A 21,624-nucleotide genomic window follows, 5' to 3' on the forward strand; every position below is an offset into this window, starting at 1 on the left:
CATTAGACTCTTTTATGAAATATTTATCATTGCTATTATAACCTAACTTGCGTAAGGCTCATAATAGCTTATGTTAGTTGGTAATGAAAAATCTCATCAACATCATATAAAGACACTTGTCTTGTGATTTTAAGGTAAACATTTTGAAAGTCCAGTGACAAATACACCTAAAGAGTATTGATTAAAAAAACATATTATAATACAATTTATCAAAAAATAATGTTATGTGTATCTAATTTTGAGTAAGTAATTGAGTATTCAAATGATGTGTCATTATATGATTGAATATTATTTGATCTTTAATTTAAAATTACTTAATCACATGATGACACATTATTTAAATATTCAAGTAGATTTTCAAAACTGAGTGTACATAATTTTATTGTTATAACAAACATTTACTCTAGATTTATTAAAGTATGCACTAAAAAGTAAAAAGGAACATATGAAAAATATTATAGTGTTTTTATTATCTTAATTTTAGTTTTTATTGTATATATATAAATAAAATTAAACAAAAGATATTATAATCTTTATATAATACATTAATCATTTTTTCCTTAGATCTTAAGAAAAAAATTGTTATAAACCCTGAAAAATATTATAAATTTAAGAATTATTATAAATAGTATTGTTTATTAATAGAAAAAAAATCTCTTGTAGAAAAAGTTAAAATGTACTTGTCTTTTTACATAAAATAAATACTTTGTTCTAATAATAGAGTAAGTCTAATCTGTTTCCAACACGAGAGCAATTATAGTGGCTAATGATATGTTTTTGTATAATTAGACGTTTTATTATTAATTTAAATTTATTTAATCATGTAATAATATATTATTATTTGTATATAAAATTATATATATTATTTTTGTATATAATACTATTATAATTAAACGTACTAAATCCCACCCATCAAGGGTTAAAATTAACCATTTTTTTTAATTTGAAGTTTAAATAACTATTTTATCATTTATCTAATGAAATCAAAATCTATTAATAGATTTAGGCAACTGAAAACACTGTATTTCTTTGTCATCTACGTCATAATAAGAACCTGTGACCACTCTCTTCATCTTTCATAAATCATGCCCACCAATGCATGATAACTATCTTCTTTTTTTCACCTCTTCTTCTCTTTAAATAAACAAACATTGAGTGTTTTAAAAACTAATTCATTTATTTAATAGAGTTGAAATCAGAGTATGCAAAGTTTGAAGATACCTGAAAAGTTATACTACTTGAAGAAGAAAAAAATGAGAAAAAACAACAACAGTTATAATAAAGTTTTCATGTTTAGGCAAGGAATAATAGTATCATTTCACTGGATAAAAGGTAAAATAATTATTTAAACCCTAAACTAATAGAAATTGTTAATTTTAACTCCCGATAGGTGGAATTTTAAAATTTCAAAATTTAACTAACAAGACTTTGAAAAGACATCAAATCATGGGTGAGAACAAGTCTTGTGGCCTTTCAACAATATAAAACCACAAAGCCATACTCCCTACCATTTACCATAATCTTATCCCATAGTTTTGTCCACCCTACACAATGGCCCATTCATTAACATATTTATTTTCAATACCTTGTGTACTATTAATTCTTTTTCTACAAATATCCCAACCCAATGTTACAATTCTTTTGTTTATATGACATGTTATGGAATAAATCATTAATCAATTCTGTTGTTAAAAATAAAGAACAGTCTTATGATAATATATTTTAAATATATAAATAAATATATATATTTATATTATCACATAATTAAATATTATTTTATTTTAATTATTTAATTATATGATATATATATATATATATATATATATATATATACACTTAAATATTCAAAACAAAAATATATAATTTTAGTAAAAAATGCAACGGGAATGATGATAATTAGTGGTATCAATCAATCAAGTAATTGTGTGTGGGTCCTCACCATAAATATTTAGTGGGCTCTTAGAATTCAAATATCAAAATCAAAACAAGATGGGCTTTTTGTGGTCTGTTTCACAGGCTAGAATTTCTTAACCAACAAATATAACCAAAAAAAATTATTTAATAATATTAATGGACCTTCATTTTAAAAAAAAAAAAAAATAGCGATTGATTCACATGGTCCATGCCCAAATTATAGCTCTGATTTGGTTGTTCGTTTAGAGTGCTTTTATCTCTTTAGCTTAAGCCAAGCCAGCTGATCCATCTCTTTAGGTCCAATTAGCTTCTCGGGTTTTGTCCCAATTCTCCAAGCCCAAATCTCTCTCTCTTCGACCTGCAAGAACCCTAGATCTCTTTCGCCGGTTAGCAGCTCCGATTATCGGTGTTTGAGCTTCTTATGCGCCTATAAATTGCATCCTTTTGGATCCGCCACTGGTAAAACCTTAACCCAACCCTAATTTCGATTTTTTTGTCTTGCGTTTGACCTTTGTGTTTTGGCTGATGTTCTTCGACTCTTTGTTTGTTTTGATTTTGATCTTGGGCTCAGATTATTACTAATTCGTTGTTTGATTCGAAATTTGTTGTCTCGTTTGTGCAATTTAGAGTTTGAATAAGTGGAGGAAGTAATTGATATGTTGATTATCTGTTAATTTTATTTCCGTTTCCGGTTGTTGAAGGTTAATTGGGTTATGTTGATCTGGGTGGAAGTGTTTGTTCTTCGTGATTGATTGGGTATTTTCCTGATCTGGGCTTGATTTCTTTTATTTTGATGAAGCCCAAGCATGATCACACCCTAGTAGTCCTTTGAACACTAATTTCCAATTATTAACCTTGGCCCATATCTGAAACTATGGAGTGAAGTTCCTAGATGGACCTCATCATGTGAGTTAGAATTTTTGGGCCCACTTGATTTAAGCATGGGGCCCAATGGTGTAACAGTTCTTCCTACTGTACATACCTCCAGAGATTCTTGCTTGTCATGTAGTGCTTTGCAGGTGGAGGGTAGAACATGGCAGTTATTATTTTTTTAACCGTGTCACTCACAGTTCAACAAAAAAGTAATATTATGGTTTGCATGTATTGTTTTGATATGTACCTGTAGGTGGACATTCTAAATTAGTAGGCGGGTTAATTTGTAAAAAGAAACAAAAAAATCACGTCAGGAATAGGACAATGTTTCTTACAATTGGGAAATATTTATTCTTCACGATGGTGCAAAATTATAACCATTCATGTCATGGTCCCTACTGGCTTGCACTCTACTGTCTTTCAACAATTTAGATTCTCTGCATTGCCGGTAATAATTAATTGGGAATGTGATTATTCATCCTGGCATCACTTAGTATGCAGCATTGGTAGTCCAACTAACTAGCTTGGTGTCATCGTGTTGGCGTTGGAAGCTCCAAAGATAAAGTATAGGGATACAAGTTTAATGGATTTTATAGTTTCTGAGTGAAACTATAAAGAAATTGGGACAATATAAAAAATATTTTTGCAACTATTTGAAAAAGTTTATTTGGAGTGTGTCAAACGTCCTAAAATAGAAATAAATTCTTCTAAAACAACTTAATAATCAAATCTTGTGCCACATTTTTATGAGTGCTGGGGACTGGATTTCCCTTTAGCTATCTGAGGAATTAAAGAAGAAAAGATATAGCACTATTTTGGCACTTCTTCTGTCTAATGAAAGATATACATGCAAAAGTTTGTCGTCTTTAACTTTTAACACCATCCCTTCAACTATCCACGTGAACTTTTGTTGTTTCTCCAAAATGAGTGGTTTTGAAAGGTTATACAATTCTTGGATCCATTGATTATCAAACTATGAATGTTACATTTAGGTTAACCTAGAAACTTCTTGGTACTCCTTAGAATAAGAAGTCCATGGAAGCACATGATTTATATTCCAATTTATATGCACTAATTGAAATTCATCTTCAAGAAGACGGACTGTCTATGCTGTATTTCTTAAAAAGAAAAATTTAATCACTGTCCTAATTATACCAATATCAATCAGTACAATCTCTTTTTGAAGATGGTTCTCACCTACCAAATCTTCTTGTGCTACCTGCAAGGCTTCATGGGATTTACATATATGGAGCAATGCTCATCAACTGTAAAACATATGGTTGTTGGGAAGTATCCTAATGTATAATTTATTTTGTAGTTTTCTATGCTTTCCTCTTAACCTTTATATAAGCAGCAATGCTTATGATGATGCATCATAATCATTTGTTTGGAATTTAATTATACTTGTTCCTTATATATATTCCAGTTAAGCAGCAATTTACATGTAATTATGCATTTGAATAAACAAAATCTTTTTGTTCCCTTATTTCCCTGGAACCATTGTGGTATGTTTTCATGATGAGTTTTCCTGATGACTGGTATGCTTATTTCAATTGAATCTTATCAGTTTCCTGTATTCTTCAGCATTCAATTTATGTTGATCATCTTTGTGTTTATATTATCCAATTCAGGATATTGCTTATTGAGACACGATGGCAACTGCCGAAGAAACACAGCTTGATAACAATGTGCTAATGACTCCAGAAACACAGCCTAATGACGTGTTGATGACTCCAGAAACCCAACCTAATGACGAGAGTATGACTCCAGAAATCCAACCTAATGACGAGGGTATGACTCCACACATGCAGCCTAAAGATGTGATAATGACACATGAAGCACATCCTAATGATGTGATGATGACACATGAAGAACATCCCAATGTTGTGATGATGACACACGAAACACAGCCTAGTGATGTGATGATGACACCAGAAACACAGCCTGATGATGGGCTGATAACGCCAGAAACGCGGCCTAATGAAGTGCTGATGACTTCAGAAACACAGGCTAACGATGTGCTGATAACTGCAGAAACACAGCCTAACAATGTGCTGATGACGCCAGAAACACAGTTAAACAATGAGCGGGTGCTTGCCGAGTCACAGCCTAACAATGAGCCGGCTATTGCAGAGACAGAGCCCAAGAATGAGCTAGCAATTGCAGAGACACATCCTAACAATGAGCTAGCAATTGTGGAGACACATCCTAACAATGAGCTAGCAATTGCGGAGACACATCCTAACAATGAGCTAGCAATTCAGGAGACACATCCTAACAATGAGCTACCAATTCAAGAGATGCATCCCAGCAATGAGATAGCAATTCAACAGACCCATTCTAACAATGAGCTACCAAGTCCAGATACACAGCCTGATAATGTGCTGGCCCTTCAAGTGACACAGCCTAACAATGAGGTAACCAGTCAAGAAACTCAACCTAACAAGCGAAGGAAAAAGAAGTCAATGGTCTGGGAGCACTTCACTATAGAAACTGTTAGTGCTGGATGTAGAAGAGCATGTTGTAAGCGGTGCAAGCAAAGCTTTGCATACAGCACAGGTTCAAAAGTTGCAGGTACAAGTCACCTCAAACGCCACATTGCCAAAGGAACCTGCCCAGCACTCTTACGTAGTCAGGATAACAACCAATTAACTCCATATACCCCAAGGATGGGTGGAAGTGAACCTCCAAAGCGACGGTACCGATCTCCTAATGTGCCATACATTTCATTTGATCAGGACCGTTGCCGTCATGAAATTGCTAGGATGATCATCATGCACAACTATCCTCTTCATATGGTTGAACATCCTGGATTTATAACCTTTGTGAAGAATCTTCAGCCCCGATTTGACAAGGTGAGCTTCAACACTGTCCAAGGGGATTGTGTTGCTACTTACCTGAGAGAAAAGCAAAGCCTTATGAAGTTCATTGAGGGCATACCTGGACGTTTTTGCCTTACATTGGACTTGTGGACTTCTAGCCAAAGCTTAGGCTATGTGTTTATAACTGGACATTTCATTGATAGTGAGTGGAGGTTGCAAAAGCGGACTCTTAATGTTGTGGTAGAACCTTATCCTGAATCAGATGGTGCTTTCAGCCATGCTGTTGCTGCTTGCCTTTCTGATTGGAGTTTGGAAGGAAAGTTGTTTTCTCTCACTTTCAGTCATCCAATAAGTGAAGCAGGGCTTGAACATCTCAGGGCTTTACTATGCATCAGGAATCACCTTATTCTTAATGGTCAGTTATTGCTGGGGAATTGCATTGCTCGTACTTTTAGCAGCATGGCAAAAGTGGTGTTGGAGGCAGGACAAGGAATAGTCAAGAAAATTCGTGACAGTGTAAAGTATGTTAAGACCTCAGAATCTCATGAGGAAAAGTTTCTTGAACTCAAGCAACAGCTTCAGGTCCCCAGTGAAAAATGCCTATCTATTGATGACCAAACTAAATGGGACACAACATATCAGATGCTGGTGGCTGCTTCAGAGTTGAGGGAAGTCTTTTCTTGTTTGGATACTTCTGAACCTGATTACAAGGGAGCCCCGTCAATGGAAGAGTGGAAACTAGTTGAGACTCTATGTGCATTCTTGAAACCTCTTTTTGACTCTGCCAACATTTTGACTACTACTACCAACCCAACTGCAGTTACATTCTTTCATGAAGCATGGAAGATTCACTCAGACCTTACTCGTGCAGTTACAAATGAAGATCCATTTGTCAGCAATGTTACCAAAGCAATGCTAGAGAAGATTGATAAATACTGGAAGGACTGTTGCCTGGTTTTGGCAATTGCTGTTGTCATGGATCCCCGGTTCAAGATGAAGCTTGTTGAATTCAGTTTCACAAAACTTTACGGCGTGGATGCTCCCACATATATCAAGATTGTTGATGATGGGATTCATGAGCTCTTTCAGGAATATGTTGCACTTCCATTGCCTTTAACTCCAACCTACATAGAAGAAGCAAATGCCGGGGTCAATGTGAAGACTGGGGAATCCCAGGGAGGAGGTTATCTGTCAGACAACGGACTGACAGATTTTGATATGTACATCATGGAGACTACTAGCCAACAGACGAAGTCTGAACTGGACCAGTATTTGGATGAATCTTTGTTGCCTCGTGTGCATGATTTTGATGTGCTGGGTTGGTGGAAACTGAACAAGTTGAAGTATCCCACACTTTCAAAGATGGCTCGCGACATTTTGTCAATACCAGTATCCAGTGTCGCCCCGGACTCTGTGTTTGATACGGTAAGCAAAGAGATGGATCAATACCGGAGTTCTTTACGACCAGAGACTGTGGAAGCCCTTATATGCGCCAAGGACTGGTTCCAGTATGGATCATCAGAAGCATCAAATGCACTTGTGAAAATGGAATTTTAGATTATTTATCCATAAATCACAGCGGCACATGTATGATTATGGTAGGCTGGTATGTTAGTCAGCTGTAGTTTTCAAATTCTGCATTAGTTACCATTTTTAACATTCTAAATAATTGTTTGGATGGTTGGACGAGAAGATATTTGTAGAGTAGCTCGTCATTAGATGCGGTTGGACATTCATCTTACTACAATTAATGAGCTTCTGCAGATGCTCAGGTGTTTTTTTTTTTTTTTTAATCTAGAATGACCCAGCCAGGAAAGCAGGAGGCAGAGTCACACGTGTCTTCACTGCTAATGATTATTTTATTACAAAAGTATATGCAAGTGGATAAACTCTTTGTTGCACCTCAGAGATAGGTTAAATAAATAACAAAGGAGTGAGATTTTAAATGTGGAAATAATAAGATAAATCTCTTCCAAAGACATTATAAGATGAAACTTTTAACTCAGTTGATGAAACAATGGTTGGATTGTAGCTTTATGTTAAGAATAGCAGTACAGATGTTACCTACCAATCTTTGAAATTTTGAGCATGAATAAATGCAAGCACAATAATGTTTAGCGAAAAACAAGATTCTTGACGAGAATAGAAAGACCTTATTTTAATTTTATCATCTCACATCAGTTCTTTACTAAATTTCTATCTCTAGCTCCTGATAAAAGATAAAAATGTAAAAGAAATAAAAATATATGTTTAATATTAAAAATATATAAAAAATGTGTTTAATATATTTTAGATTTAAAATTTTAAAATATAAATTAAATAAAAATATGAAATAAACACAAATAATTCGTATTTTTATTGACTAATTTCATCTAATACAACATATATTTTGTCACTTCCGTAGAAGACCCCCATTCTAGTTATCTATTTGACTCATACTCCCTAATCAATATGCTTTAAATTTTTTTATTTATAACTCAACATCCACAAAATGAACTTTCTGATCCTCCTCAGGCAATTTATTCAAGCTAAATGTCACCAACCCAGATGCTGAATCATACTGGAATTCAACCTCATTTGAATCCACAACGCACTTTCTAGGCTTTGCTGAAGAATAAGCACCAAACTTGCCACACCCTTTAACTTCCATACACACTTTTGCCACCAACTCCTTGCTACAATTCTCAACTCTTACACCATCACCATCACCTCCATCTTCAACCTCTGATAGCACAACACCGCCTTTTAGTTCATAGTGCAGCCCCTCGATAGCACCACCAGAATTGAACATGTTGATAAGCCCCACAGGTGCAAAGCTGAATCCAGGTGCCAAGACCTTCATGGGCGTGACAGTGAGGATTTCATGCTCCAAGACTTTGAGGGAGACCGGCAATGCTGCATTGTGAGGGAGCACGATGAGATCCCCGGTTTGGTGAAAATAGATGGTGCAGTCACCAGCCCAGTCAGGGTCCGTGGCAGCTTCGCTTATGAGGTGCACATCGCAGCCCCTTAGTTGCCCAGTTAAGGCCTCGCTTTTGGTCTGGTGGAATGTGTTCTTTCTTGCAGCTGTGTTCCATGCAGCACCTTGGCAATTGTACACCCCTAACACTCCTGTGTATTTGTTCATGTTCCATATCTTCAACAAACTGAGCCCAATCAAGATTTAATAAGCAAATATGGAAAATCAGAGAAATCAACAGAATATCTCTTCTTATGAAAAAGAATTATACAAATCTTTTAACCAATTATATTTAATAACTTAAACATCATACAAGTTAGAGGAAATTCTTTAGTAGCGTTTGGTTTATAGGAACAAAAATAATTTATGATATAATAATTTTATTATTATTTATTAATATTTTAAGATAAAATTACATTCCTTTTCAAGTAATATAAATAACAGTAGAAATTTTTTTAAACAATCATATTCTACCCTTCGGAGTAATTTATGTTTGTGGTAATAAAAATCATTTTTGAAAGTTTGATTGACCCAGTTAATTCAACCAGTTGAAGCAGAAATCAACTCTAAATCCGATCTGATTAATTTTAAAAATTAGTTTACTTGTTAACTTAATTAAACTAGATTAAAACCAATGAACTGAATGATCAATCAAAACCAATAAAATTAGATTTAATCAAAATTTAAAATATTTTTAAAAAATTTAATTATTTTTTAATAATTTAATTATTTTAAATTAAATTGAATGAATTTCAAAAAGTATGTAAAAAAAACAAAAGTTCAAAAATAAAATAAAATAAATATATCTCATATCTATTGAAATATCTTCTATAAAAAAATAAGTTACAAAATCATATTTTTTTTTCTATATCATTAGATAAAAAAAAAAATTCATCTAATTGTTTCATATAAATCAAATAAATAATTGTCAATCCTTAAAAATGATATATTCCACTCATAATAAGTCTAAATATCTTGTTTAATTTCGTTTTTTTTATAAATTTTTAAATAAAATTTGTTAATTAATATGATATTATTTAAAAAATTTATCACAAATTTCTAAATAATACATTTGAATATTCAATTTCAAATAATATGTGATTTAGTGTTTCTCTATTTTAATTCAAAATCTTTCCGTTCTATAGATACTATTACTTCTAAAAGGGAGAAGGACTATTTCCCACCTAACTTTTGATGCGTTTTCAAAATACCACCTACGGCAGATGAAAATCCACTTTTCTCACTCGTGACCAAACTGTCGTCCAATTTTTTAGTTAGAAACATGGGCAAAATCGTTATTTACTATTTAAAACCTTAAAACTTTAAAATTTTACCGTTTCCCCCTCCAGGGTTTAAAAACTAATAACTAACCCATCCTCAAAGTTTGAAAAGTTTAGATTTCACCCTTAGGGTTTGCTTCCTTCTCCGGCCACCACCAACAGCTGATGCAATCGATCAATCTCCCATCTTCGACTACAAAGGATGACGAAAGACGACCCATCATCACCCAGATCTGAACGATGAAGCGTCGTCCAGATCTGAAAGAATAGACGAAGGACGGCGAAGAGTCGTCATTCGTCATCTGGGTGGAGCGACAAAGAGAGACCTTTTCGTCGCACGATGGTGCGACGAAGAGATGAAGATCTCTTCATCGCACCACTGTCGTCGCACCAGGAGAATGAAGAGGCTGGTGAAGACGCCGGAGAAGACGTCGGGAGATGAAGTTGAAGAATGAGGGTGAAACTACTAGTTTTGAAAGTTATGGGGTTTGGTTGTATTTTGAAAAATATAGAAACCCTAGGTTTGGGGGTGAAAATGTTAGTTTTTAAAGTTTAAAAACTTTAGGTAAAGTGAAATGTTAGTTTTTAAAACCTAAGGGGCGTGAATGGTAAAACCCTCACATCAATTTTGAGATGAATTGTGCAGACAAAATTGAGGGATATTTTTGTCATTTCATCTAACAAGAGTAAAATGTCTATTTTACCTTTATGCAAACAAATATCATCCATATTAACGGCTCATGGGTGGGAAAATAGATTTTCATATGTCGTGGGTGGTATTTTGAAAACGCATCAAAAGTTAGGTGGGAAAAATAGATTTTCATATGCCGTTGGTGGTATTTTGAAAACGCATCAAAAGTTAGGTGGGATCCTTCTCCCTTTCTAAAATCTGAAAAGTTGTTGATGTGTTTTACCTAACACCGTCACGGGCGGGATCAGCGAACAAGCAGTCACGAGTGGGGCGGCCAGGCAAGAGGGCTCGAAGAATGGAGCCATCAGGCAACACGAGTTTCTTTAGTAGCTCAAAGTTGTGTTTCCCAGGCGCATCGCTGCACAAAATATTTTACCCAGACATAAAATAAAAATCATGAATAAAATCAAGAATTAATTATAAAAATTGTTACCTGACGTAAATGGGGCCACCGCTTATAGCACGAGCTGATCCATGATACTCCGCAGCCGGATGGAGTGAATGGAACATATCCCAATCCGGCTGCATTATTTCTCCCAGAAACACACTATTGTACGCCACTGCCGCTATATGAATTGTGTGTGATGTTGGATCACGCGGGTAGAAATCATCCGATGCTCTCACCAACGCTGTTTGTTTCGAACTGTTATAATATACCGCACTACATCAGAACATATCTCAATTTCACTGCCTTAAGATACAAATTAAAAAAGGTACATACCAGTAGAGCGCATCAGTATTGTGGCTCATGCATGCAACGCACCCATTATCTGGGAAATTTCTCGCTACAGACGCATCCAGTGCTTGATGATACTGTCTCGTTAACTGAACCCTGCCACCTAAGCCCGCTCCCAGTGTCTCCAATATACACTGCACGTCTACCTTAACTCCGTCGATACCCGCGGACGCTAGATAACTATGGAGCTCATCGTAAAACTTGTAAACGTTCTTAGGATTCACCAAACCCAATCCCTGTATCGCCATTGCATCGCTCCTCCATGTTGGCTCGTTCTCCACCACTCCTTTTGACACCATCGGATATTTCATCAACGACTCGTATTCCTCCATCTCCTTGACTCCTGGGCGGACCCCACCCCAGTATCCAGTAATCGCGTGCCACACGTACACGTATTTTAACCCGTGCTTTTGTTTTGCAATGTTCACGATGTTTTTAATTCCCACCGTCGGATCTTCCTTCTTTTGGAATTTTTCGTTTTCCTTAATTGCAGTTAACCTGAGCAATGGCTGTTGTTTATTTTCGTTTTCCTCGGTACTTGAGCTGCAATTATGGTCTCCGCCGACCGACTGCCAACCGTCGTCAATGATCACGAACTTCGGCGGCGTTCCACCGGTGGCGAGACTCTCGAGCCCAGCCTCTACACCTTCTTGAGTCACTTCTTGGTAAAATGCGTCCCACGTGCACCAGCCAAAATAGTCGACGATGCCCGGCAATTTCTTCTCGTGCCGGAGGCGGAATGTTTTGAGATGTAATTTAACGGCGCGGATTGCTTCGGTGATTGTGACGAAAGGATCTGTGCCAGCGTGGAGAAACAATGAGTGAGTAAACGACGACGCTTTGGTGTCAGCGTCACCGCTTTCTAAACACAATTCAAGTCCGTCGTTTTCGTTTCCTTGTAAACAGGCGCGGAAGGAGCCTTCAATCAGAGGGAGGAAGACAGTGTAGACAATCTGATTGTCTTCGTTTCCATCTTCTGATTCGAGGTAGGATCCATCCTTCGTTTCGACCAACAAAAATTGAGTCTCTAGTGGAATATCTTTGCCTTGGTCGCCCATTTTCTGAGCCATCCACCATAACTTGAACCTAAAGCACGCCATGAACCGGACGTCTCGCAGAGTTCCTAAAGATACCACGTGCCTGCTGTCTTCTTTATCAAAATTCGCACCCACAAACACCCCTTCCACCGGACCGGAGGATGAACCCGATGTCGCGATTACATTGTCCGGAACTCCGGTGAGGATCGTACGATCCTTTACAATTAAATTCCTCTCGGCGATCCTAACTGCCGGTTTAATCGTCATCTCTTCAAATTCTTCTTCCTTCCTCTTTGATGTAAACTCAGTTTTCTGTAATTCAGAGTATCACACCATTGTAAAAAGAAACCAAAAAAAAAAATTAACGCAAGTAAAGGAATATTATATATACCTTAAAAGAGAGAACCGGAAGTGCAGGCTTCCGGGAATATCTGCAAATCCCAAGAAATGAAACAATGAATAAAGCTTGTTAGCAACGTAAAAGATGAAGCTTATTCAAAATAGAAAGCTCTGAGGAGAAGATTAATACCAGAAGAAGAAAGTATGTTGGTAAAAAGTTTTGATTTTGAAATGTTACGAGAAGACGCAGCTGATGCAACAACTGACTGTGATGATTGCAAATGATGAAAAGATCTGGTATTTATAGTCGGAGTTTTGAAACTGTAACATGAATTTGACACCATCGTTTATCTCTCTAAAGTTTCCTCTCGTGTACTCAAATGTAAAAAATAAAATAAAATAAAATAAAACCGTTTCCGGTGAAGATTAAATCGTCACGTCAGATCCTTTCTTCGTCAAAATTAAATGTGCTGACTAGTATCCACGTATGCAGTTTCTGTCACGCACCTGCACGGAAAATGAACGGGTAAGAAATATTTAGTTAGTTGTGGGATGGCTGATGTATTTGCGCCACGAATGCAGTCACGCACCCGCACGAAAAATGAAAAGAGTAACTTCCGGTTTCGATGATCCCACGTGGCACGAATCCATCGGACGGCTGATGTATTTGCAGCCTGTTTTATTTTTACAAGAAAGAAATTTTGATTATAATTAAAAAGTAATAAAAAAAAATCAAAGTAATTAAACAGGTGTCCAGATTGTCTTTCTTGTGCTGGTAGAATTTGGCTAGGGCGTACAACCGGGCCTACCATAATCAATGATTGATTTCACATGGGCTGGAGTTGATTGATCATTTTTTAAGTTAGTAGTAGGACCCAACAATTCAAGTAATCACATGGCATCGAAAATTCGAGCTTCAATTATTTAGTTGAGAATTATTAAAAGGGAAATTTAAATAAATACCCTTTTTAGTGGGGTAATAAATAATTTACCCCAAATTTTGGGGTTAAAGATAAATACCCTTAAATTAAAGTATTTAAACGAAAATACCCCAAATATCTCCTTAAATACTAAAACTACCCTTCTAATTTAAATTACTATTTTATTTAAGGGTAATAAACAAATTTACCATAAATTTTGGGGTCAAAGCATAAATACCCTTAAGTTAAAGTATTTAAACCAAAATGTCCCAAAATAATACCGAAACTGCCCTTCCTCTATTTCTATATAAACCACATACCTTCCTTAATTTTTAACATATCTGAGAGAAATTAAGTTCGTGTTCAAGATTTCGGACGTGAAGAGAAAAGTTCATCATTACGAGGTATTTATCCCTGTCATTACTTTAATCGTTATTATTTTATTGATAATGTAATTATATGTGATATTTTATATAATAAATTATAGTTGTATGTAATATGTAAAATAATAAAAATTAGATAGGTTATGTTTTAAATATTATAGTAGTATAGGATAACATGATATTACTTCAATCGTTATTATTTTATCAATAATGTAATTATATGTGATATTTTATATAATAAATTATTAGGATATGTTTAATAATATTATTTTGTCAAATTGAAGTATGAAATAGGTATAATTATGTAATAGACATCTGTAAATACTATTTTTAGTCGTATTATTTATGTTAATTATATATTTGATTTGGGCAATATACAATTTACCCCCAAATTTTAAGAGTTAACAAAAATACCCTCATATTAAAATTTTTTAACGAAAATGCCCCAAATATCCTCTTAAATACCAAAACTATCCTTTTAAATTAAATTATTATTTGTTAAAGTTTAATAACAAAATATGATATATTTAAGTAGTCACAATATATAATTGAATTATGGAATAGGAATAATTATGTAATAGACATATGTAAATATTATTTTCAGCCGTATTATTTATGTTGATTATATATTTTATTGTAGGATTAATCTAAATGGCTGGATATGCTTCAATTAGATATGGGGGAAATTGGATAGAAAAGGGTGATAATGTTATAAAATATGTTGGAGGTAATAGGAAATTGATTAAAATTCCAGAACACACATCATTCGAAGAATTAATCGAAATAGTGAGCGACAAGTGTAATATAGATCGACGGATATTTAACATTCAGTTAAGCATGAAACCGAGGCATCTCGACGACGGTGTTCCGATAGAAATTTCGAATGATGAAAATGTTGAGGTTCTTAACGGTCTATCTAACCTCTTCAAAGAATGTGTTCCAGTATTTGTTATAACTACATTTACTGATGATAGTTACGAGACTCAACAAGCGAATGAAGATTTTCAAGGTGGTGAGTCGAGCAGTTATCCAGAAAATCAAACTATTGGTGTAGAAGAGATGCAAAATATCCAGATCAATCCGAAACAAGAATTCTTAGAGGAAGATTTTGCACATATAAATGAAGTTAACGTTGATGCATTATATCACGCAGAAGAATTCCTTAATGGGGGCGAAGCAACTTTTCCAGACTGGAGTGAATTTAATGGAAAGGTTGAACATAATATTCCAATCGAAGAACCAGAGATTGAAAAGAAGACTTATGGTAATAACGATATTGGAGGTACGAGTTATTTTCCAGAAATAAATCTTGCTGGTGGGAATGTTCTTACTGATGCATTTCATTGGTTACCACCTTTTCCTGATCAACCATCTACATCTAGAAACTCTAAAACATCGACGGATACTGATTCTCCAAAAGTTGGTACATTATTTCCTAGTAAACAACATGTGATTGATGCGATAACTCAAGACGCACTTCGTAGGGGATATCAATTTAGAGTGAAAAAATCAGACACGCTTAGATGGGATCTTGAATGTCGTAACAAAGAATGTAAATGGCGTGCACGGGCAGTTAGGGTGGGAGAAACTGATAGCTTTGAATTACGTCGTTTGGATAGCTATCACACATGTTGCAGAAATCAGATATTACCTCATCATAGGCAAGCAGGTGCTCGAGCTTTGGGGCAGATTTTGAGGACCAAATTCATCTTAGTTGATCGTATTTATCGACCGAAGGAGATCATTGCTGATATCGCCGACCGATATAAAATTGATATATCATACGCACAAGCATGGCGGGCGAGAAATTGGGCGCTTCAATCATTGAGGGGGACACCGGAAGAGTCATTTATGTTGCTGCCAGAGTATTGCCTTAATTTGGAGCGTTGTAATCCGGGGACGGTGACACATATACTAACGGATGAGGAGGATTAATTCAAATACTTTTACATGGCGTTCGGTTGTAGTATCCGTGCATTTCAACATCATATTCGACCGGTTATTTGTATTGATGCTGCTTTCTTAAAGGGTCGATATCTGGGTCAACTATTTATTGCTGTCGCATTAGATGGGAATAATCAAATATATCCGCTTGCTTTTGGGATTGGTCCCAGGGAAGATCATGACACATGGTGCTGGTTTTTAACAAAGTTGCGGGATTATATTGGTGAGGTACCTCAGTTGGCCATCATTTCAGATCGACATGTCAGCATATTTTCTGCATTGGCTGAAGTTTTCCCTGGTGTGCATCACGGTTATTGTTGTCACCATCTCCATTGTAACATGCGGTCCAAGTACAAAAAGAATGCTAAAGTCGTATGGATGTATTGGAAAGCAGCCAAGGCGTACACTGAATTTGAATTCCAACAGGTCATGAAGTCACTGTCCCGTTTGCACCCTGAGGCAACTGCATACTTGTATGAAGTGGGTTTTGATCGATGGGCACGAGCATATTTTCCAGGGCATAGGTACAATGTAATAACTACCAATATTTCTGAGTCATTTAACGCCTTAGTCAAACATGCTCGAGGTTTACCTATTACTATGCTGATCGAGTTCATTAGAGGTACATTACAGCGATGGTTTTATGAAAGAAGAAATCATGCCAGTAAGTTCATATTCACTGTTATACTATGTTATAAATATGTGTTACTAAACTTATACTTGATTACTAACCAGATTAATTTATATTTATATGATTTACAGATGCTTATACCAGTCCAGTCACACCTTGGGTTGAAGATAAGATCGCAAAACGTGTACGGAAGTCATCGAACTTAGAAGTGCGTCCTATAACAACTGAGCGATACCAGGTTCTTGGTAGTGGCCAATGCCAATATGATGCCCTGGTAGACCTGACGGAGCATACATGTACTTGTAGGAAATTTCAATTATCAAAGATTCCCAGCATGCACGTTATTGCTGTAGCCAGATATATGAAGCTTACAACCTGCCTTCAATGGGTGCATTCATACTACAGCACAGCTTTTTATCGAACAGTTTATGCAGACGCAGTCAATCCATTGGGAGATCAGTCAGAGTGGGTTCATCCGGAGGAGGCAACTGTTATCCACCCACCATATGTGCATCGTCGTCGTGCAGGACGTCCAGCAAATAAAAACAGACGGCCTTCTCAAGGAGAGGTTGTTGAACAACTTATCTGTAGCCGATGTCATCAACCTGGACATACAAGACAAAACTGCAGAAGCCCTATTCCAGTACCTAGTTCTGTACCATCAAGTTCAGGAAGAAAGAAGAAAGATGGGAAATAAATGCACTTGTTATTTGTACTTGTTAATTTTAATATAAATGTTATTTTTCTACTTGTTTTTGTAACTCTAATGTTCGTGAATGTTAATTTTAATATAAATGTTGTACTTGTACCTGTTTCTGTAAACCTAATGTTTCTGATTGTTACTACGAATATTATCTTTTTATATTGATTTTTTTATTTTGAGTCTACAAAGATCCTTGCAAATATTCTCAATATTTAATAAATTTGACTATTATTTTTCGTTGATAAATTTTGAGAATTTTTTCTTTTTAAATATTAACATTAACATTTTCTGTAACAAGTTTATTATGATATTTTAAATTAAAAAAATAAATTAAACAATTAAGACGAATTTATTTGTGCAAAATTAAATAAATTTCTTAATTTTTTGATGAAGTATTTTTAACTATATATTTGTTATGAACATATAAATGAATCAATATATAGATAAATAAATATATATAGAAATGAATAAAGAAATATATATACAAATACAAATAACATATACAATAACCGTCAATCAATATCCTGAAAATATAGCTGCGTGCCTAAACGAGTGCGCAGGTGTAACGAGTCCCCCCCCTCAAAGCATAACGAGCGGTGAAGTGCTAAACACTCGATGTATCGTAACATGAACACCCCATAGTCACCTGCTAGGGGCGCCTGCTGCGGTATATCCACCACCCTATGCAATGCAAATGGATCGTCCTGTGGACTCCGATGCGAATCGGCCCAAAATGATGTCGCAGCTAATAAATGTGGTATCATCAACGTATATCCCAACATCTTTTCCCTAAATAGCTCCGGGTCAGCTGTGAAACTCTGTAAGGAGTCGTAAACCGTAATCTTCCACTCCTTCAAATCCAACACCCCTGCTACCCAATGAGCATTCTCAAAGTTTATTGGGATAAAAACCTACACACGTTGATATAATTGTAATTAGATATTAATCGATTATTCTTGAAAATGTACTCGATCTTCGATTACTAACCTCATCAATCATACCCCAAGGTTGCAAATGCAACTCAGGTGGATAATCTGCATCCACCATACGTGTAAAGAGCGAAGGGAACTGGTAGCTATCTGGATCTCTCGTCCAGGCCGCATACTCATGAGGGATATATCCAACAAAACAACTCAAAACCGTCGTCCAATTCTGCCGAACATTCGTAGTATCGTCATGCTGGCGTCGACGTAGTAACCCTAAAAACGAATCAACATGCTGAAAAAACAGAAGATATCACGTCATCAGCTCATAAAAGGATTATATAACCAAAATACGAAATTCATTTGTTAAAGTGAACTCACCTCGTCAGACAACCATCCAGAGGTGTTCATGAGTGTACCCCAAAATGCAATTTTGGTCCACACACCTATGTCATACACATGACGTTTCTCGAACATGTTCGGCTCTGCATACCACTTCTTGAAAACCTCCTCACGTTCGGTTTTCGATAACTGCACAACGGGTCTCGTTCGTTGGCCACGTGGTTTCAGAGGATTCGTGTATGGACTACGAATCAGGGGTCCCTTCTTGACAATCCTACCACGAACTGTGCGAAAATACTACTCCAAAACAAATGAAACATTAGGTAAAATGAATAATAAATTATTACAAGCGAATTTAATAAATTTATTAAAAATTTAAACTTTTTAATACCTTCTGCATCGCTGGAGTCATAGCTGGAGAATCCGCAAGTGAAGCTATATCGAATATATTTTCTTTCGAGACCGACTGTATTCAAATAAATGAATTGACTAAATAGAATGATAAATTATTTCAATGAAAATAAGTTATTAAACCTCTTGAAAATTCAATTACCTGTTCCTGGTCCTCGTGTGCAGTGATCTCAACAACATCATCAGTGACATCATCATCCTGGGAAACAATATCGATCACTTGTTTTCCTTTGCTTGGAGTGTTGAGATAGATCAAACGAAGATCCTATTGTAACATGATAGAAAGGTTAAATAACTGTTGAAATTAAAAAATGTAACATATGATAGAAGAAATTTCTGGCACTTCACCTCAACCTCCTCCCAATCCATAATCGGAGCATCCGCATGTGGTGATCGATCGACATCGGTAATATCCTATGACAATATTAACATTTAATATTAGTAAATCAAACTATTGAGCAAAAAAATAACAAAGTATTCATTATATAATGTACGTACCTCTAATATCGAAACAGACGTCACAATGGGATCCGTAATCGGAGCATCCGCATGTGGTGATCGATCGACATCGGTAATACCCTATGACAATATTAACATTTAATATTAGTAAATCAAACTATTGAACAAAAAATATCAAACTATTCATTATACAATGTACGTACCTCTAATGTCGAAACAGACGTCATAATGTGATCCGTAATCGGTGCATCCGCAGAAACGTTCGGCCGCTGTCACAAAGGACGATAGTAACAAGTTTAGAATAAATCAAATTATAAATGTGTAAATGAGATATAATATTGTATAAGTTATGTTTGACGAACCGGAATAATCACTGAAGACGTCGACGGAGAAGATCGCATGTGAAGTGATCCATCGTCGCCGACATCCTGTATCAGTATTAGCAATTAATATTAATTAATCGAAAAGTTATATTTAACGGGATTAATAGATGTATAATCAAATAATTCATATATAACATTTATTTCAAAATGACGTTCTAATTACCTGAACCATCGTATGAGGTGCCATCGAGAAAACCTCATGCGATGATATATAATCGCTAATATCAACAGTCAATATCATATCTTCTCGGGATGGTCTCTCATCAAATAACCGACGCTGTAATAATTTTAACATATTAAAATATATTTCAAAAGTAACATTTTTAAAATACTATAAGCAATTAACACTCACATCGACAACAGGTGGAGACGGGAACGTGAAAGCCCCTGTCGATACTCCGTCACCATCGTCCCGAGATGGCTGTAATATAATTTACAATTATTATAAGATTACATATGATTGCGTATATAAATAGATGAAACATATTATAAAATATTAACTTTTTTACCTGTCTGACAGTGTCTGTGTGGTGATGAGAGTGTCCGACCTCCGTACGAGTCGTCGTATCCACTATACGACTCAATCTATCCTCTATAAGAGTCATCCTACCCTCGATGCAACTAAACCTATCCTCCATCCTAGCCTCTAATCCAATAAGTCGATCTAAGATAAGATTTCCCCATCGAGCCAATGCAGCATCAAAATGATGAATGGAGAAATCTGATCGAGTGGTAGGAGGATCATCTGATATCTGCTCAGTGGTAGGGGGCCTAAGCATGGGATCCGGTGATATGTGCTCGATGGTAGGAGGCCTAGGCCCGGGATCGGGTGATATAAGCTCCTCGATAGGGTCGCTGATCGGGCACGTGGGAGGGGGCTGAACAGAAGCTTCAATAGGAGGAGGAACAACGATCGGAGAACTAACGTCACGAGGACTCGATGGTGCACCTCCTGACGTCGAAGAAGATCGACTATCCGACATCCCTGTATATCGGACGATATCCTCATACCACTCCGTATCTCTCTCAACCGGAGATAAATCTAATGGAAAATTAACATCATCCTACAAGATATTTATTTTAAGTATTTATTATTGTCATATCCAGAGTATATGTTAATACTGAATAAATTAGTACTTACTGGATCTTCAGTGAAGATAGCGGAGATAGAATCCCATCCCGGAATGTCCTTCGTGTGCCATCTCAACATCCGGGCGGCTCCCACATGCGGCGACTCCTCTACCCATCGAAATAACGAGTCCAGCGTCTCGTAAATCCAAAACTACAATATCAATATAAATCGACTATTTTATATATTTACACTCATATTAAACTAATTTTTTTTAAACATTCATTTTTTGTTTGAATTAATAAATATAATAATTACCTGAAATGCTAATGGAAATCCCATAATGCCATACTACTTAAGCTGATTTTCCTTTTTCTTTTTCGGACCAGAATCTATAAAAATTCGGGAGATGTTATCGCATATAGAGCGATATGTCATCTGCCACACTCGTACTCCCCACGGGTATGCATTAAACTCATCCAGATGATCAACTAATTGTAATATCTTTTGGGAAATTGTTTTCCTCAAGTCACTCCCTAATAACCCCATGTGAAGATAAAACAACAATGCTAACTTAACTGCATCAGTGTCATCCTCCCCCCACGGTCTCTGCTGGAAAACACGACTCAAATCAGCATATGTAACTGATTTACAGCCGTGAAAATATGTCTGGAGGATCCGATCTATAGCCTTCGATGGAATGTAGAGGTCGATATCTACCAAATGACTAAATCGAAGGCCTGTCATAATAGCAAACTCATACGCACTGAATCTGACATCCACGTCGTTAACCCGAAACCATAAC

At 35.9% G+C, this 21,624-nt stretch overlaps 4 protein-coding genes across 8 annotated transcripts; 2 read left to right on the forward strand and 2 right to left on the reverse strand.

Moving 5' to 3' along the window:
- Window positions 1–2,108: 2,108 nt before the first annotated feature.
- LOC123200740 (zinc finger BED domain-containing protein DAYSLEEPER-like) lies at window positions 2,109–7,377 on the forward strand. 4 transcript variants are annotated; one of them, XM_044616097.1, is made up of 2 exons: window positions 2,109–2,373; window positions 4,419–7,377. In XM_044616097.1, exon 2 carries the CDS (start codon window positions 4,440–4,442, stop codon window positions 7,164–7,166), a length of 2,727 nt encoding a protein of 908 aa, XP_044472032.1. In that variant the 5' UTR covers window positions 2,109–2,373; window positions 4,419–4,439; the 3' UTR covers window positions 7,167–7,377. The 4 variants fall into 4 exon arrangements, with proteins under 4 accessions (XP_044472032.1, XP_044472034.1, XP_044472036.1 ...); XM_044616099.1 differs by lacking the exon at window positions 2,109–2,373 and adding an exon at window positions 3,708–4,087; XM_044616101.1 differs by lacking the exon at window positions 2,109–2,373 and adding an exon at window positions 3,708–4,066.
- Window positions 7,378–7,942: 565 nt separating this feature from the next.
- On the reverse strand, window positions 7,943–12,941 carry LOC123200531 (probable galactinol--sucrose galactosyltransferase 6). 2 transcript variants are annotated; one of them, XM_044615730.1, is made up of 6 exons: window positions 12,842–12,941; window positions 12,704–12,743; window positions 11,261–12,624; window positions 10,973–11,182; window positions 10,763–10,897; window positions 7,943–8,755 (listed from the first exon to the last, which is right to left on the reverse strand). In XM_044615730.1, the coding sequence occupies exons 3-6, from the start codon at window positions 12,577–12,579 to the stop codon at window positions 8,080–8,082; spliced, it is 2,340 nt and encodes a 779-aa protein (XP_044471665.1). In that variant the 5' UTR covers window positions 12,580–12,624; window positions 12,704–12,743; window positions 12,842–12,941; the 3' UTR covers window positions 7,943–8,079. The 2 variants fall into 2 exon arrangements, with proteins under 2 accessions (XP_044471665.1, XP_044471664.1); XM_044615729.1 differs by having other exon boundaries at window positions 12,704–12,759; window positions 12,842–12,928.
- A 2,806-nt stretch (window positions 12,942–15,747) lies between these two features.
- Window positions 15,748–17,226, forward strand: LOC123200889. Its single transcript, XM_044616270.1, has 4 exons — window positions 15,748–15,819; window positions 16,106–16,208; window positions 16,293–16,520; window positions 16,661–17,226. Exons 1-4 carry the CDS (start codon window positions 15,748–15,750, stop codon window positions 17,224–17,226), a joined length of 969 nt encoding a protein of 322 aa, XP_044472205.1.
- A 518-nt stretch (window positions 17,227–17,744) lies between these two features.
- LOC123200890 lies at window positions 17,745–21,161 on the reverse strand. Its single transcript, XM_044616271.1, has 14 exons — window positions 21,138–21,161; window positions 20,888–21,032; window positions 20,260–20,792; window positions 20,103–20,171; window positions 19,914–20,027; window positions 19,730–19,795; window positions 19,571–19,636; window positions 19,407–19,487; window positions 19,257–19,322; window positions 19,051–19,173; window positions 18,889–18,963; window positions 18,537–18,794; window positions 18,220–18,450; window positions 17,745–18,143 (listed from the first exon to the last, which is right to left on the reverse strand). The coding sequence occupies exons 1-14, from the start codon at window positions 21,159–21,161 to the stop codon at window positions 17,745–17,747; spliced, it is 2,250 nt and encodes a 749-aa protein (XP_044472206.1).
- Window positions 21,162–21,624: the final 463 nt, after the last annotated feature.

This window comes from Mangifera indica, chromosome 17, assembly GCF_011075055.1.
Source record: "Mangifera indica cultivar Alphonso chromosome 17, CATAS_Mindica_2.1, whole genome shotgun sequence".
In the NCBI taxonomy this organism is placed as follows: domain Eukaryota; kingdom Viridiplantae; phylum Streptophyta; class Magnoliopsida; order Sapindales; family Anacardiaceae; genus Mangifera; species Mangifera indica.